Below are 15,911 nucleotides of genomic sequence, written 5' to 3' on the forward strand. Positions count from 1 at the left end.
TGTGTGTGTGTGTGTGTGTGTGTGTGTGTGTGTGATTTCAATATATATTGAAATCATTAAGTGAGACAGAAATAAGCCACTTTTCTCAACCTAGTCTCACTCTGTACCCAGGCTGACTTTGAACTCATGTCAATCTTTTCTGCTTCAGCCTCTCAAATGCTGGGATTACAGGCATAAAGCATAATGACTGGCTATGATTTATTATTTCTTTTTATTGTTGGGGCATCAAACCCAGGAGCTTGTACAGGCCGTCCTATTTTCAAAGGCTCTCAAATGCTGTTGGAATGCATAATGTTTACTATTTAAGCCAAGGAATGTGCAAGTAACGCAGAGAAAGACCTTACCTAGCCATGTGACCCTGGCAGCTTCCACCCCTGAAGGAGTACAGACTTTCTCAGCTAACGACACTATCTGTTCACTCTGTTTGGAGAAGTTGGTACAGTTTGTGGTCACTGCAGAATGGGGAATGGGGATTTCGCTGACTTGGACTTTAAGAAATGACTTTCAGTGGAAATGAGTGACTCATATTGAAACTACGACAGACAAGCTTTTCTTCAGATGTTTATTAGGATCTACCAAGGTTGAGATTTCAGGAAAGTCTAGCTGTGCTCTGCCACAAGCACTAGATTTCTTCTTTCTTCTTCTGTATTTCATATCCATTACTGCAACAAACTGCTTTTGACAAGTTAGGGATGATCTTGTGACTGAGGCAAGAAAAATGCACCCTAAAGAATAAAATTCATTAATTGAGTTTAACACTTTGATTTTGGGGGTAGGGTTTAAAATATCTTCATATATTACCCTCAAATATAGCAATGTATTATAGTAGCATCTTATGGTACTGCTTATGCAACTTTATCGTAAATATAGTTGCAGCAATATTAGTTCACACAAATGCCGCCCTCGGTCTCTCTTGTTGCTTTCTAGTGTCTCATAGTTGAATCATAATTCGTTCAAATTATGTTTTCTTGTTCATTGTAGCATTTAGGAGAAATGAATACAGTTTAAAATTATAACACAAGGGGCTAAAAAAAGGCAAGGGAAAGAGCAGAAAAAACATCCACAAAACAATAAAGTCTTGGTAAAATCACATTAGCAAGGGCTTGGCCATGGAGACTGTCTCAGATGCCAGATGTCAGTATATATTTCAAGAACAAGGCTGTATAAACTCTCTTTCTCTTGGTTTATTTATGAAATTTCATGAGCCAAATTCTAGAGCCAGCTTGTTTCTTGGGGAAGGATTTTCTGTCTGCTCTGCTGTCCCCAGGCACTAGCTGACCCCAGGTGAACTCTTATTTTCCATCTGCTCTTTTAGGTCTGTATCACTGTAGCTCAGAGCAGGGGACACAGTGGGTGTCAGAGAGATATCAGGTACTTACCCCAGGCTTGTTGGAGTAGACTTGCTTCCACCAAAAGATAGAACTGTATACAGCTAGCAAAGCTTCCAGCACGATGAAGAGGAGCATGATCCCCAGAGTACTCTGCAAAGCAGCACAACTGAGTGGGACCCCACACAAAGCCTCTGGGTCCGCTGAGCAGGGGTCAGGGTGGGGTGGGGGCAGGGTAGTGGTGGGCAATGGAGAACAGAAGGAGCAGAGGCAAAGGCTCAGTCTTTTTCTCTGCTTTCGCTTTTAGTGATCACACAGAGATAAGAAGTAGGAGTGATTGGCCACATAGCTTTGCTTGTTTTCATAGTTTCCTGTTTGTCCTTGGTTCATCCTATTTTTTAGGTGTGGATTCGAATTCAGTTACTCTATAAGGTCTTCTGTGTGTTCCTTCAGCATGCTGTTTCATGTTCAGATAATAATTTTTTTCATAGTCTCTCCTACTCATTTCTATTAGAACTTGTGTTCATCCTGTGTAACTTCAGCCTCTGTGCCAGTCATATTTTTCAAATTTGATACGATTTGATGAGGTGTTTCTTCAGATGCATTAAATCTGCTTTTCATCTATCTCAGTTTTTAATTTCAAAGATATTTTTTTCTACTTATAGTTCCTGTTTATCAAGTCCCCCTGTCCCTTTGATCTTACTGCCCTGTTGCCGAGTTTTGGCTTTGTCTTAGTCAGGGTCTCTATTACTGTTATAAAACACCACGACCAAAAGCAACTTGAAGAGGAAAGGGTGTCTTTTAGCGCATTCTTCTAGGTAACAGACCATCACTGAGGGAAGTCTAGGCAGGAACTCAAGGACGGAACCTAGAGGAAGGAACGGAAGTATACGCCGTGGAGGAACATTGCTTACTGGTTTGCTTGGCCCGCTTTCTCATAAGTACCCAAGATTGCCAGTCATTGTGAGCTGGACCCTCCCACAGTAATAATCAATCAAACAAATGAACCACAGGCTCTCCGACAGGGCAATTCGATGGATCCGTTTTCTCAGTTGAGGTTTCCTTTTCCCAGATGACTAGCTTGTGTTAAGTTGACATAAAACTAGTCAGAACAGGTTTCGATTATGTTAATTAATTAATTTACCTTCCTAAGAATATACTTTCATTATGGGCTTGTTCAAAAGACTACATGATTTCTAGTTCTTAGGGTGCTAACTTGCATCCTTTTCTACCTGTTACTGCTGCTTTCAAGACCGAATTCACATTTATTCATACTTTCATCACTATATAGTTTAAATACAAATGTGGCAGTGATGGGGCTAGTATATTTCTTTAATATGTGGGAATCTCATGAGTGGAATTGATTGATATGTCCCTAGACAGTTGTTTTAAGTTGGATTTTTGTAAGAACCTTAGGAATTTCAGATACAGAGATACAGAAGCAGTTTTAAAATCCCTTTATTAGAAGAACTCCTAGTGTCTATGGAACTCTGAGTTTAGTTGTGTTATCTGCATGGGGCGGAGTGAGCTAATTTCCTTGTCTGATTGTCACAAGTGGAATGAATTTCTAACCTCTGTTACTAATATATTGGCAGGGTTCTTCCTGTGTTCCTATTATCCTAACAACCCTCAACTCTTACCCTGGGCATCCTAGTCTCTAACACCTATTTCCGTGCAGACTCTCCTAATTTTCTGGTTTGATGATTTGTCTTTAGAATCCTTGTTAGCTTCTGTAAGCTAAACCATCTTTATGTCTTCCTTCCTCCAGCTCCTTTTTATTTCTTTCAGTTTTACACACACACACACACACACACACACACACACACACACACACACACAGTTTTATGTTTGTTCAGGTTAATGCTGAATTTATTAAAAATTAGCATTCTCTTGAGGTTGGCTCACTCTGCCATGCTACAACTTTTCTGATGCTAAGGAAGTTCTTTTGGGTTCTACTCACGTGAGAGTAGAAGACTATTTGATATACTGAAGTTACTCTTAGTTAAAACAGTCCCTCAAAGGGTGCTTTTCACATATTGATCTACCCTCTCTGTCTTGCAGTGTGATCTCCTGGGCTTTGTCACGCTCACTTCCAACCAGATGAGTCGCTGTTCTCTTTCACTTTCTCAAGCTCCCAGATCAACATGTCTGATCTACTCATGTGGCTTGACTCATAATAGGATGTGAGTCCAAAAACTTTCACACATTCTTCAAAACTCCCAAGTCAGATGGACACAAGGGAATGAAAGGTATCACCAATTTGACCACTCACTGCTCCAGTAGGAGAAATCATGAAAGGATGATCTTTCTCCTTAAATAACTTTGGATTTAAACACAATAATCCTGCATTTAGAAAATGGACTAAGTTAGGCTTGTCACTATCACTAGGTGGTAGCTGTCAAATTTGTGAAAGGTGCTAAGGAACTTCTGCCCCAAAACATTGAGGTTTCACAGGAGTCATATCTACTGGGTAGCTGCCTCCAGCCCCACTTCCTTCTTTGTCAGCCCTAGGCAATGTACACTTAAGGAAATTAAGCACTTTGTCTCTACTCCAAGTCTAAGAGTACCTGTGACTGGAAGGCAAGCTCTCTAATGGGTGGAGCTTTTCAGCTTCCGGCAAGGACTCAAAAGAGCTTCCTATTTCCCAACAGAAACAACAAAGAACAGCATCCCCTGCTGTGATTTAAGACTCGCTATTGTGTTTTCTTCATCTCTTCATTGTTTTCCCTTTCTGCTGTGGTTCATGCACTCTCCCTCCCCCCACACCGAATCTGCTGCCTTTCTGTCATATTTGTTTATTGTTTTTCTTCCTGTCTGCCCTAGACAGTCAGACCAGAATGACCAGAGAAAAAGCAGAAACTATCCAAGTGGAGGAAGACAATGGGGTTTTACATGGGAAGATGTTTAGTCTGGAACTACTTACTATAGCACTGACATAAGCCAGGCGACAGTTCTTGTCTTCATTCTTCCAATCATGGGATTCCAAATAAGACAATAAGGGCAGGAATTTCTTTTCTGAGTTACAGTGTGGAAAGGCAGTCCCCAGGACTATCAGGCAATAGGTGACAAAGAAGAGACCGATGATAGCAACAACAGAGCTTGCTACACTGGAGGCCAGGCTGCTCAGTGCCTGGAAGAGAGATTCTGTGTTGGGTTCCCATCACAGGTTTGGTACAGGGTTCTCTGTTCCCTCTGTCCACTATACTGCCATGGCTCTTCCTTGAATTTGTTTCTAATATAGCCTGGGACCTCCTTTCAGGCAGACTATGACTAATTTGCCTTTGTATCACAGTTTGTCACATGAGATAGTTGGGAAATGTGTGGTAATTGGCACAATATGAACAGCTCCCCACAGTCTAGCTTCCTAACACTCCATAACACTGAACACTGATCCAGGATCCTCAGCCTGTTGCCAATCTCCCCCTGACTCCCTCAGTATTCTTAGGATGTTCTTCTTTTGAAGACCTCTTAGAATATAGCCTAGCATGCTCTGGAGAGCCTAGACTAAACTTTGACCTCACATAGAGAAGCAGCTTTAGAGACTAGTGGAAACACACTGTAGAGAATGGATACCTTCAAGGGTGCTCAGGCCTAAGGGGAAATGGCCTGCACTTTCATTTAACAATTGGCAAAGATGAACTTTCTTTTTCGCTCTGGGAAAGGGCAAGAAGTACTGGTGTCTGGGCTTAGTCTCAGTAGTTTTTGCCATGCCCAGTCCCAAATAATAGAATGAATGGACTGTAGTCTTGAAAACTCAGGAAGAAGCAGTTGAAACTGTTGCTCCTGTGGGTAGCAGCCTTTCCTACTTCCTGTCACATGCCCACCAAGATGGAGCCACATCCTGATTCCAGAAGACACAGGGTCTGGCGAGCTATGTCTGGGAGCACACAGGTGGCTTAGGAATTGACTGACACTTGCTCCTGATAACCGAAGCTGCCGTACAAACCCAGGAGTTGTACAGGGTGGTTGAAGAATTCTCAGCATTTGGATTGGGTCATAATTATGGGCTTGGTATCAGGAAATGTGGACTCTTATCTCAGCTGTTACTAAGCTGTGTGTTTGACCAGGCAAGCTCTTTCCTGCTCTGTGTTTCCATTTTTCCTCTCATCACATGTGGAAAATGAACACGCTCACTTCAGAAGTGACTTCCAAAGTATGCCAATGGGCCAGATCAATACGCTTCCTAACCTGTTCTGAACTTCATTTTCCTAAACACTACAACGGAAGATGGAAACTAGAAGAATTAACTATGGGTTTTAACTATCCCAACCAACTGGAGGTTGATGGTCTTCATACTTACAAAGGCTTTGGTTGAGATTTTCTCAGAGATGATGGAGAGAATTCCAGCCATGGCAAACTGTTCAGGAGAAAGAGAGATAAAAGAGAGCTGTCCTAAGCTGCTTTTAAATCGCTCAAAATAGTGATGGGAAACTTTTAGAGATACAACCCTGCCAGAATGACATGCTTGTACTGCTAGGAATGCTTCATATCTGCTTGGGATGCTTACACAGACTTTGAGAATAAGCTTCTGCTCAGGGAGGTTCATGTTATTGGAAAGCAGCAGTCGTTGCAGGCCAAATGCAACAGATGCCTGGCAACTGCTACTAAATTATGAAAGTGAAAGAGGATGTTGAGTCGTATCTATGACTTGAGACTTGGAACAATATAGAGAAGCACCAAGGAAAGAGCCTCCCATGTGGCAAGAGACAGACAAATATGGAATTGAAGCTATAGATATAGGCAACTTGAGTATTACCTAGAGTTTAGGAAATAAGGAGGAAAAGTTCTAACAAGGAATCTTTATTATAAGCCCTGAGAAGCAGTTTGATCCCAGTGAGACCAGAGGCCAGCAAGCAGAGAGATGGCAATCTGGGACAGCTAAACCACTGATTATGCCTGTGTCTTGAGTGTTGAGGAATACCAATTAGAGCCAAGAAAGAACTAGCAGAAGCATTAGTAAGAAACGTGGAGACTGCCACCACCAGTGAGACAGTAAAGTCAAGGACAAAATGTACTTTGGGGACAAGAGCAGAGCTTTGTGCATATTGTGCAGTTGTGCCCATGCAGGGACAATGGTCACTAAAACCCCTTTGCATAATCATCTTCTCAGAATGTGCCTCTTTTCCTCATTTATTTCAAGATTCTTTATTCGAGAGAATTGCTCATTAGTAGGATTGGGCCTAGAAACTCTGAAAATAATATCCAGTAGGAGTAGGGTCCCTGAGCCATTATATGACAAGAAGCCCAAGAGCTCTACAGATGATCAGGGCTACCTATAAGCAGAAGAATGTTTCTGTTTCCCAGGCGTCTTGCCATTACTGAGATAAGTGTCTGCAGAGCTGTGGCATCTGCCAGGGGTCCAAGCGTACTGTATAATGAGCCTTCTCACTCTCACCCGACAAGTGATTGCTCTGAAATGGCTAGAATCCAATGGTCTCTTCAAAACCTCAAAGAGGGTTATGAAAAATCATCCTCTGGTCTAAGAGGATGTGGCATCAGCTAAGAAAAGTGCTCATGTGCCCAGTGTGCTGTCTTCTCCTTCTGCCTTCTGTCCTAATTAGACAACCCCATCCCAAAGTGCTAACTTCCGAATGGGAGATACAGGACATGGGCAGTGACAGGAATGTTGAGTTGGCTTCCTTCTGCCTCGTTCTTCTTGAAGATGAAGTCATTCCATGATTGAGTGCCTGGCAGGTATTTAGAAATCATACTTTTTTTGAGACCACATTTTACTTACACAGAAGGATCCAGTAAACAGGTACCCAGACATCAAAGTGGTGGAAGCTTCTGGGTTGGAGTAGGAAGCTGACACCAAAATTGCCCCAAAGCTTGCAATCATCAGGGCACATATTAGCTGGATAGTCTGTAACACACAAGGCAGGGACTTCTAGATCATGATTAAAGTAGATGCAAAGGATTATTTGTGACTTACGATGGAGTTTAAAATATATTATTAATTTCTATATTAAAGGAAAATCCTACAAGGAACAAACAAGCCTATTCTAAGAGAAAAATTCAAAATTTACCTCTTTTATTTTGTGGAAGGCTCATTAAACTCAGGAAGAGATTATGTGAACATTTAATTCTGAAAAATCTGCCTCACAAAACATTTCTTTTTGGAAAAGTCATTGGGAAAAGTTGTCTGGACTAGAGCCCAGTTGGATTAGTATAGAGAAGGAACCTCCAATGGGAGTCTCAGTGCAGGCCTCGGCTTTCAACGAAAGCTGTTGAGCATCACCTTGCTGGTGTTGTCACCCATCCTTTTTGTCGTTTGATTTTAAAAATCATTGTGATTTTTATGATGGCAGTTATGAGTGGTTCACATTTGTTTAAGGGTGTCTGCATTCTAAGCAGTATTCATCACATCTTTGTAACTGATGAGGAACATGAGGGAGATGAGTTGTTCAAACGTGCACAAATGTCAAAACTGGAATGAGAATTCATAGTTTAATCCATCACTGAATCTATATTGTAATTAACACATGGACATAATTACCCAAAATTAAGATAAGTCACCTCTTACCCCAATTACTCATTGAGTACCCATGTACCAAGAGGCAGGCAACAAATGAAAGTCACTCTGGTAGATTCTTATATCTTACACGTAACCTTGTAAAGTTAAGTTCCATGGCAACTGTGACAAAGTATTATTAGAACATGTAATCAAGGATGGGGACCATCAAGGACAGAGATTTGTGTTTAAATTGATGGGAGATGCTGGACCACAATAGAAGATCCAGAAGAGAACTCATATGAATATGACCATCTAATATTTACCAAAGTGTCCTCAAAAATGGTGCTGGGGAAACCAGAAATCCACATGTCAAAGAATGAAACTAGATCCTCATCTTATCTGCATAAAACTAATTCAAAATAGATCAAATTTGTTAAGGTATGGTATAAGATTTGGGAACTTGTAGAGCCAAACACCAGGAAAACACTTCAAGGCACAAGAATTTCATGAAAAGAAGCCCAATAATTCAGATAACAATGGGAAAAATTGACAACATTGCATGGGATGAAAAATCTCTAACAGTGGAAACAAACATGAGAGTGAAATGACAGTCTGAAAATTAGAAGAAAGCTGTTGGTGCCTATATATTCTATGGGGAGCCTCAAAGCTTAAACACTAAGAAAACCCAATCAACAAATAAGTAGGCTAGTGAATGGAATAAACAGTTTTCAAAAGAAGAAATACATATAACCACAAATGTTAAAAAAAACGCATTCAACATTCTAATGTCTAATTAGGAATGTAAATAAAAACTGATTTCAGATTCCTTTTCATCCCAGTCAGACTGGGTATTATCCAGAAAACAAATGATAACAGATCTGATGAAGTTTTGAGAAAAGAGGAACTGTAAAATGGGAATGTAAACCAGTGTGACCACTGTTGAAATCAACACCATGATTCCTCACAAAACCAAAACTCATATGCCTCAAATTCTTGGGTATTTCCCGAAGGAAACCAAAGTCAGCACACTGCAGAGAGGCCTGAACATATAAGCTGATTGCTGAACAGTAGCCAAGGCAAGAACCATTTTGATGTCTATCGGCTAATATGAAGAAAAAGAAAATGTGGTTTTTACAGACAATGATAATGTATTAAATAATGAAGGAGAAGAAGAAGGAGAAAGAAGAAGAAGAAGAAGAAGAAGAAGAAGAAGAAGAAGAAGAAGAAGAAGAAGAAGAAGAAGAAGAAGGGGAGGGAGGAGGAGGAGGGGGAGGAGGAGGAGGAGGAGGGGAGGGGAGGAGGAGGAGGAGGAGGAGGAGGAGGAGGAGGGGGGGGAGGAGGAGGAGGAGGAGGAGGAGGAGGAGGAGGAGGGAGGAGGAGGAGGAGAGGAGGAGGAGGAGGAGGAGGAGGAGAAGAAGAAGAAGAAGAAGAAGAAGAAGAAGAAGAAGAAGAAGAAGAAGAAGAAGAAGAAATGCTATTTATAGTGAAATGGGTGGAACTAAGGAACACCATACTAAGAAATCTAAGACAGGTTCAGAAAAATAAATACTTTGTTTCCTCTAATACATAAAATGCACATTTAAATATATATATATATATGTATACACACACAGACACAGACACACACACACACACACACACACACACTAAAAAGGCAGAAGGAGAATATTTGAAAGAGAAAGAAAACTAGCAAAAGGTGGGAAAGAATAAGGAATATAATCAGTAGCAAACATGATTATATATATATATAATTATATATGTATAATTTATCATATCATATCTATGTATCAATCATCTATCTATCTATTGGAAGCAGTGTGGAGCAGTGTGAAGCAGTGGAAGGGCCAAGATCTTGGTATGAAGATAGTGAAATAGTCAGCTAGTAGCATGACATGAGTTTGTTCAGGGGTGAGAAGAAAGCTAAAAGATTGATCTCTGAGTCCCAAGAAACAAAGACAATGCTAATATCATTTCAATGATCTAGTGTGAAAATTGCTGAAGGAGTGTTTTCAGGAAACAATGTGCTGCAGACTAAACAAAGAAAAGGGATAAAGAATCCAATAGTTAAGATTTAAGATGTAGTAATGAATTATGCTGGTCTAGCAAAGTGGCTGTCGTAAACTATTTCTAAGTTTTTTGACTTCACTAGCTCCAAGAGGCTGGCTTGATTTCTAGTACCAAGCATGATTGCCTTCCTGCTGAGTAGGCCTTAAGTGCAGATAGACAGCTGTTGGTTGCCACTGACATGAGAGTGCTACTTATTTCACCAGTATGCATGGCTTGCTTTGCTGGTAAGTATTATGGTTTATAGGTGTTGCAGTTGTGTAGAACTGTTTAACCATTTCCTTTCCTTGGTATAGAATTTTTGGAACCATGGAAGCTACAGCAAAGAAAGATATTTTCATATCCAGCTTGAATCATCTGAGTGTGCAGTGTCTCCAGCTGTAAGAACACTCCCCCAGACCCCAGAAGCAACCAAGAGACTACATTAATTATCTATATTGGAGATACTTAGGCTACCCTGCCCAATAGAAGTTTTAATTCTATTTCAATTAAACATATTTTAAGAGGCTAGAATGATGTTAATGGACCCTAAATCACAGAAGAAACATTTAGGAAGGTGTCAGTAACTATCTAGGAAAGACTATGGCATGCAAATGAGTGTTCTGGAGATGGCCCGCCATTTTGCATGGCCTGGGATGGGTGAGCTCTGAGATACAGTGTCCTTAGAAACTTTGTCCCAGGGTTGCTTCTTGCTGCTGATATGCCCTTCCTGTCAAATTAGCCTAATGATTCCTGAGCATCAGCCCAACCTATTTAGGCAAATTTCCTGCAGATCAATATGAAGATGTACTTTCATGTAGTAATGTTGTATAGATGAACTGATGGTTTCACAATCTCTGACGATTTTATAGAACTCTTAAATTGATACAAGTAATCTCAAGACTTCTATAGAATAAAGATACAAATACAGCTTTGTAAACCTTCACGTGTCAAGGCTAATTGCACTAGGATAAGAAAGCAGGCTTGAATTAATTTTTGATCAAAAAAGAGCATTCATCGTAGGTTAGGTCTAAGGATGAAGCCACAGGTGTGTAGTATGATAAAGCAAGGTCATGTGAAACTGTTGCTTTGAACTTATAATGAGCTTATAGAATGAAACACTGCTTTGAACTTAGTATCAACATCCTTCTCTAACTCTCCTTTTGTGTAACATTTTATCTGTGAGGTAATTTTATAAAGAACTTTTGTCTTAGAAGATATTAGAAGGCCAGAGAGAAATAATAAAGTGTGGCATCTGGAGTTCTGCCTACCCAGCTCCATCCACCAAATGCATGCATGCATATATGTGCATATATATATTTGTATATACGTATATATAGATATTTATATATATGCATTTACATTTATCTGTCTATATGTGTGTACATATGTACATATGTAGGTATATGTGTATGTATGTAAGTATGTATGAACACTTGTGAAATTGTTGAGACAGGTGGCTGGACTCAGCCAAAGGGTGTGTCTCTGTGTATCTCTGTGTGTCTATGTGTGTGCTTGAATTCTCCCTTTCTTTTTCTTTTCTCTCTGGGTTACAAACAGATAATTAACTCCTAGCCTCTTACCTGGCCAGGGAGCCCTTGAGTCATAGAGAAAACAGCCCTATTAACTGAGTTTGCTTCTCAAGGTCCTGCTGCTACCAGCAGAAGTTAATTTCCAGAAACCAGCAGCTTTTAGTCACAGAATAGCAAGAGAGGTAGGTTTAAATTGCCGGGAGACCATTAGCTTCTGGCCACCAGAATAGTAAGAGAGAGTTACAAGGCCAGAGGTCATCAGGCTTTGTTTGGCCTTTGTCTGACTCTGTGTTCCATCTCAGTACCTGTGATGCAGGGAAGGTTCCCAGCAGCAAAGTTTCTGAAGGTGAAGGAGTAGGGATTCAGTCTCAGCAGGAAGTATCCAGAACCCTATGATAAGTAGGATCCTGCCTATGATGTTGATACTTAGATATTGTACAGCTGCTCATGTGGACACAGAGAAATGTGTGGATGAAAGCAATTTAGATGGTGTCATCTCAAAGTGCTTGAAAAAGAAAACTCCAAATCAAAAGACCTAACTTAATCAGACTAAAAATTATCATATGGTCGAGTTAGAAATCTCTACTAAAATAAAATTAACTCAAATAAATCAGTTGCCTTCCTCTATACAAAAGAGAAACAAGCCGAGAAAGAAATTAGGGAAACGACACCCTTCATAATAGACCCAAATAATATAAAGTACCTCGGTGTGACTTTAACCAAGCAAGTAAAAGATCTGTACAATAAGAACTTCAAGACACTGATGAAAGAAATTGAAGAAGACCTCAGAAGATGGAAAGATCTCCCATGCTCATGGATTGGCAGGATTAATATAGTAAAAATGGCCATTTTACCAAAAGCGATCTACAGATTCAATGCAATCCCCATCAAAATACCAATCAAATTCTTCAAAGACAGAACAATTTGCAAATTCATCTGGAATAACAAAAAACCCAGGATAGCTAAAGCTATCCTCAACAATAAAAGGACTTCTGGGGAAATCACTATTCCTGAACTCAAGCAGTATTACAGAGCAATAGTGATAAAAACTGCATGGTATTGGTACAGAGACAGACAGATAGACCAATGGAATAGAATTGAAGACCCAGAAATGAACCCACACACCTATGGTCACTTGATTTTTGACAAAGGAGCCAAAAACCATCCAATGGAAAAAGATAGCATTTTCAGCAAATGGTGCTGGTTCAACTGGAGGTCAACATGTAGAAGAATGCAGATCGATCCATGCTTATCACCCTGTACAAAGCTGAAGTCCAAGTGGATCAAGGACCTCCACATCAAACCAGACACACTCAAACTAATAGAAGAAAAACTAGGGAAGCATCTGGAACACATGGGCACTGGAAAAAATTTCCTGAACAAAACACCAATGGCTTATGCTCTAAGATCAAGAATCGACAAATGGGATCTCATAAAACTGCAAAGCTTCTGTAAGGCAAAGGACACTGTGGTTAGGACAAAACGGCAACCAACAGATTGGGAAAAGATCTTTACCAATCCTACAACAGATAGAGGCCTTATATCCAAAATATACAAAGAACTCAAGAAGTTAGACCTTGGGGAAACAAATAACCCTATTAAAAAATGGGGTTCAGAGCTAAACAAAGAATTCACAGCTGAGGAATGCCGAATGGCTGAGAAACACCTAAAGAAATGTTCAACATCTTTAGTCATCAGGGAAATGCAAATCAAAACAACCCTGAGATTTCACCTCACACCAGTGAGAATGGCTAAGATCAAAAACTCAGGTGACAGCAGATGCTGGCGAGGATGTGGAGAAAGAGGAACACTCCTCCATTGTTGGTGGGATTGCAGACTGGTACAACCATTCTGGAAATCAGTCTGGAGGTTCCTCAGAAAATTGGACATTGAACTGCCTGAGGATCCAGCTATACCTCTCTTGGGCATATACCCAAAAGATGCCCCAACATATAAAAAAGACACGTGCTCCACTATGTTCATCGCAGCCTTATTTATAATAGCCAGAAGCTGGAAAGAACCCAGATGCCCTTCAACAGAGGAATGGATACAGAAAATGTGGTACATCTACACAATGGAATATTACTCAGCTATCAAAAACAAAGAGTTTATGAAATTCGTAGGCAAATGGTTGGAACTGGAAAATATCATCCTGAGTGAGCTAACCCAATCACAGAAAGACATACATGGTATGCACTCATTGATAAGTGGCTATTAGCCCAAATGCTTGAATTACCCTAGATGCCTAGAACAAATGAAACTCAAGACGGATGATCAAAATGTGAATGCTTCACTCCTTCTTTAAAAGGGGAACAAGATACCCTTGGCAGGGAAGGGAGAGGCAAAGATTAAAACAGAGACTGAAGGAACACTCATTCAGAGCCTGCCCCACATGTGGCCCATACATACACAGCCACCCAATTAGACAAGATGGATGAAGCAAAGAAGTGCAGACTGACAGGAGCCGGATGTAGATCTCTCCCGAGAGACACAGCCAGAATACAGCAAATACAGAGGCGAATGCCAGCAGCAAACCACTGAACTAAGAATAGGACAAAAAAAAAAAAAAAAAAAAAAAAAAAAAAAAATCTCTACTAAAGACAATGATCAGAAACTAATTTCTTAATTATGCAGTGTTCTGGTGGAAAAGCACAAGTGGCTTTAGTTATTTTAAATGAAAGCCCAAGGAGGGAATAGTTTCCCATTCCATTTCATATTCTGGCTTGTTTGTGGAACTGGCTCAAACAAGTCCAAGATGCTTCCGGACCCATTATAGCTTTGTAGTTGGACACATTCTTAATATGTCTGTCCAGCATTCTCCTTCTAATGAGATGGACTTACCCCAAGAACTGTGGCTTCACTAGGTACGCCAATCAGCAGGTCCTCTCCATTTTCATATGTGTGTCCAGCTTTCTCTCTTTTGTGGACAATGACATCCTTTGGAAAGCAGTCCCACGCAGTGCTCTTGGTGCCAAGCCGTAGACCCATGATGCCAAGGATGCTAGAAGAGGCACTGGACTCAGTCCCCAGGGTTTGACTCACCGACACTCACAGGCATGAGAGTCTGCAGGGAGTGAAGAAAAAAATGAGTTTTCTTTAGATAAGAATTGAGTACACTCAGGGTGGGATGGCATGATCTGGCTAGTTGTTCTACAAACAAAACTGATGTAGCTTTCAGGGGAGCATAGGATAGACTGCTTCCTGCATTGTATCCATGATGATCAAGAACCATTCTGTCAGGGAAGTTTGTAAACCTTTTCAGGAACTCCACAGTTAGGAGGTGAGTAATCCAAACAGAATTCGCCTGCAGCAGTGTCTTCATCTCACTGCCTGTCCCCCAAAGCCTTTACTTTCAGCTCCCTCTCTCTTCCTCTTGCACCTCTGCTTTCCCTATCGTTCAATCGTTTATCACATCTCTCAGGACATCACACCGAAGCTGCCTTTATGTTGTCCAGTCCTCCTCTCTTCATTTTCTTGCCATTAAATTATTGAGTAAGTGCTTTCCAGTTTATAAAAAGCATGTGTCTAATCCAGAATGTGCCCTTTGCTTCTACCAGCTTAGTAACTATCAACATAAACACTTAAGTCACATTGTATTTCAGGCACTAGAATATCAAAGATCTTAATCCTTCAAAGGGTCTTACATCCTAGATGTTACTAAGTCCACTTCATATATTAGCAATCCAGGACTAATACATTCATTTCATTAAATGAACATTTCAAAAAGAACTTACCTGCTGCATCTCATGTGTTTAATACACTGTAGCAAATATAATTATTGTTAGTGTATGATTGCAGAACTCGCAGGTGTGTGTGCTATGTCTTCTGGGCTTAAGGTCTTGCAATATTTCCCTCTATGTGACACTAATTCTCCTCGTTTGCCTTTTCTTTCTTCCTAATAATATTAATAACTCTACTCAAGAAACAAACAGTGCTCCACCAGGTCAGTAGTACTAAAATGAACCCCATATTCTTGTTACTACTGGGGAAGATGGGGATGGCTCTGGAATGGAAACCAAATGATGTTTGCATCTGAGGCATTAGTTGTCACTCATGAGTTCAAAGTCTGCCCCTAGGAATGACTGTGATGCTGGGGAAGTGTGGTAAAGGTGTCTCTTTCCAGAAATGTTCCCATATCAGGAAGCCTGGATTTCTACCTGATCTTTGTTGCTAAGTATCTCCTTCAGGTTCTCCTTTCTTTCTTAGATTTTCCAGGTCTCATAACCAAGAAGTATATTGCATGCTTTATTCTGAGCTCTGTGTTAGGAACTGGATGCCAATCTGATGTTTTCTAGTCTGTTAACATTATGTGCATGTATTTCCTGTTGTTGTTTTTAAGTTGACCATTTGTTAAAAAGAACAAATAACAACAATGTTAACTAAAAGTGAATACAGTTTGCATGAATCAAAATGTTCCTGACTCCCCAACAATTAACATAAAGTCATCAGTTTCAGTTTCCTTTATGTTTTTTTTCTCCTTTCTTCAGTACTCTCTCCACACTTTACAAATGGTCATTCCAACCATTTAGAATCCCTATTAATCTTGGGCTAATT

The 15,911-nt window shown here is 40.3% G+C and overlaps 1 protein-coding gene across 2 annotated transcripts; it reads right to left on the reverse strand.

Moving 5' to 3' along the window:
• Positions 1-548: 548 nt before the first annotated feature.
• Positions 549-15,682, reverse strand: Ms4a7 (membrane spanning 4-domains A7). Of its 2 annotated transcripts, none has more exons than XM_032895363.1 (6): positions 15,312-15,682; positions 14,199-14,358; positions 7,066-7,191; positions 4,252-4,458; positions 1,380-1,481; positions 549-725 (listed from the first exon to the last, which is right to left on the reverse strand). In XM_032895363.1, the coding sequence occupies exons 2-6, from the start codon at positions 14,343-14,345 to the stop codon at positions 687-689; spliced, it is 621 nt and encodes a 206-aa protein (XP_032751254.1). In that variant the 5' UTR covers positions 14,346-14,358; positions 15,312-15,682; the 3' UTR covers positions 549-686. The 2 variants fall into 2 exon arrangements, with proteins under 2 accessions (XP_032751254.1, XP_032751253.1); XM_032895362.1 differs by lacking the exon at positions 15,312-15,682 and adding an exon at positions 5,629-5,685 and having other exon boundaries at positions 14,199-14,406.
• Positions 15,683-15,911: the final 229 nt, after the last annotated feature.

The sequence above is a fragment of the Rattus rattus genome, chromosome 2 (genome assembly GCF_011064425.1).
Source record: "Rattus rattus isolate New Zealand chromosome 2, Rrattus_CSIRO_v1, whole genome shotgun sequence".
Taxonomy (NCBI): Eukaryota; Metazoa; Chordata; class Mammalia; order Rodentia; family Muridae; genus Rattus; species Rattus rattus.

Bases quoted from the DNA above. Each gene is read 5' to 3' on its own strand.
- Ms4a7 (XM_032895362.1), bottom strand. From the start codon at position 14,345: ATGGGTCTACGGCTTGGCACCAAGAGCACTGCGTGGGACTGCTTTCCA. The intron at 5,686-7,065 runs GTAAGTAAAATG...TCTCCTGAACAG, and splicing joins TGTTTACTGGATCCTTCTGT to TTTGCCATGGCTGGAATTCT. The intron at 1,482-4,251 runs GTAAGTAGTTCC...GCTGCTTTGCAG, and splicing joins TGGCTTATGTCAGTGCTATA to AGTACTCTGGGGATCATGCT.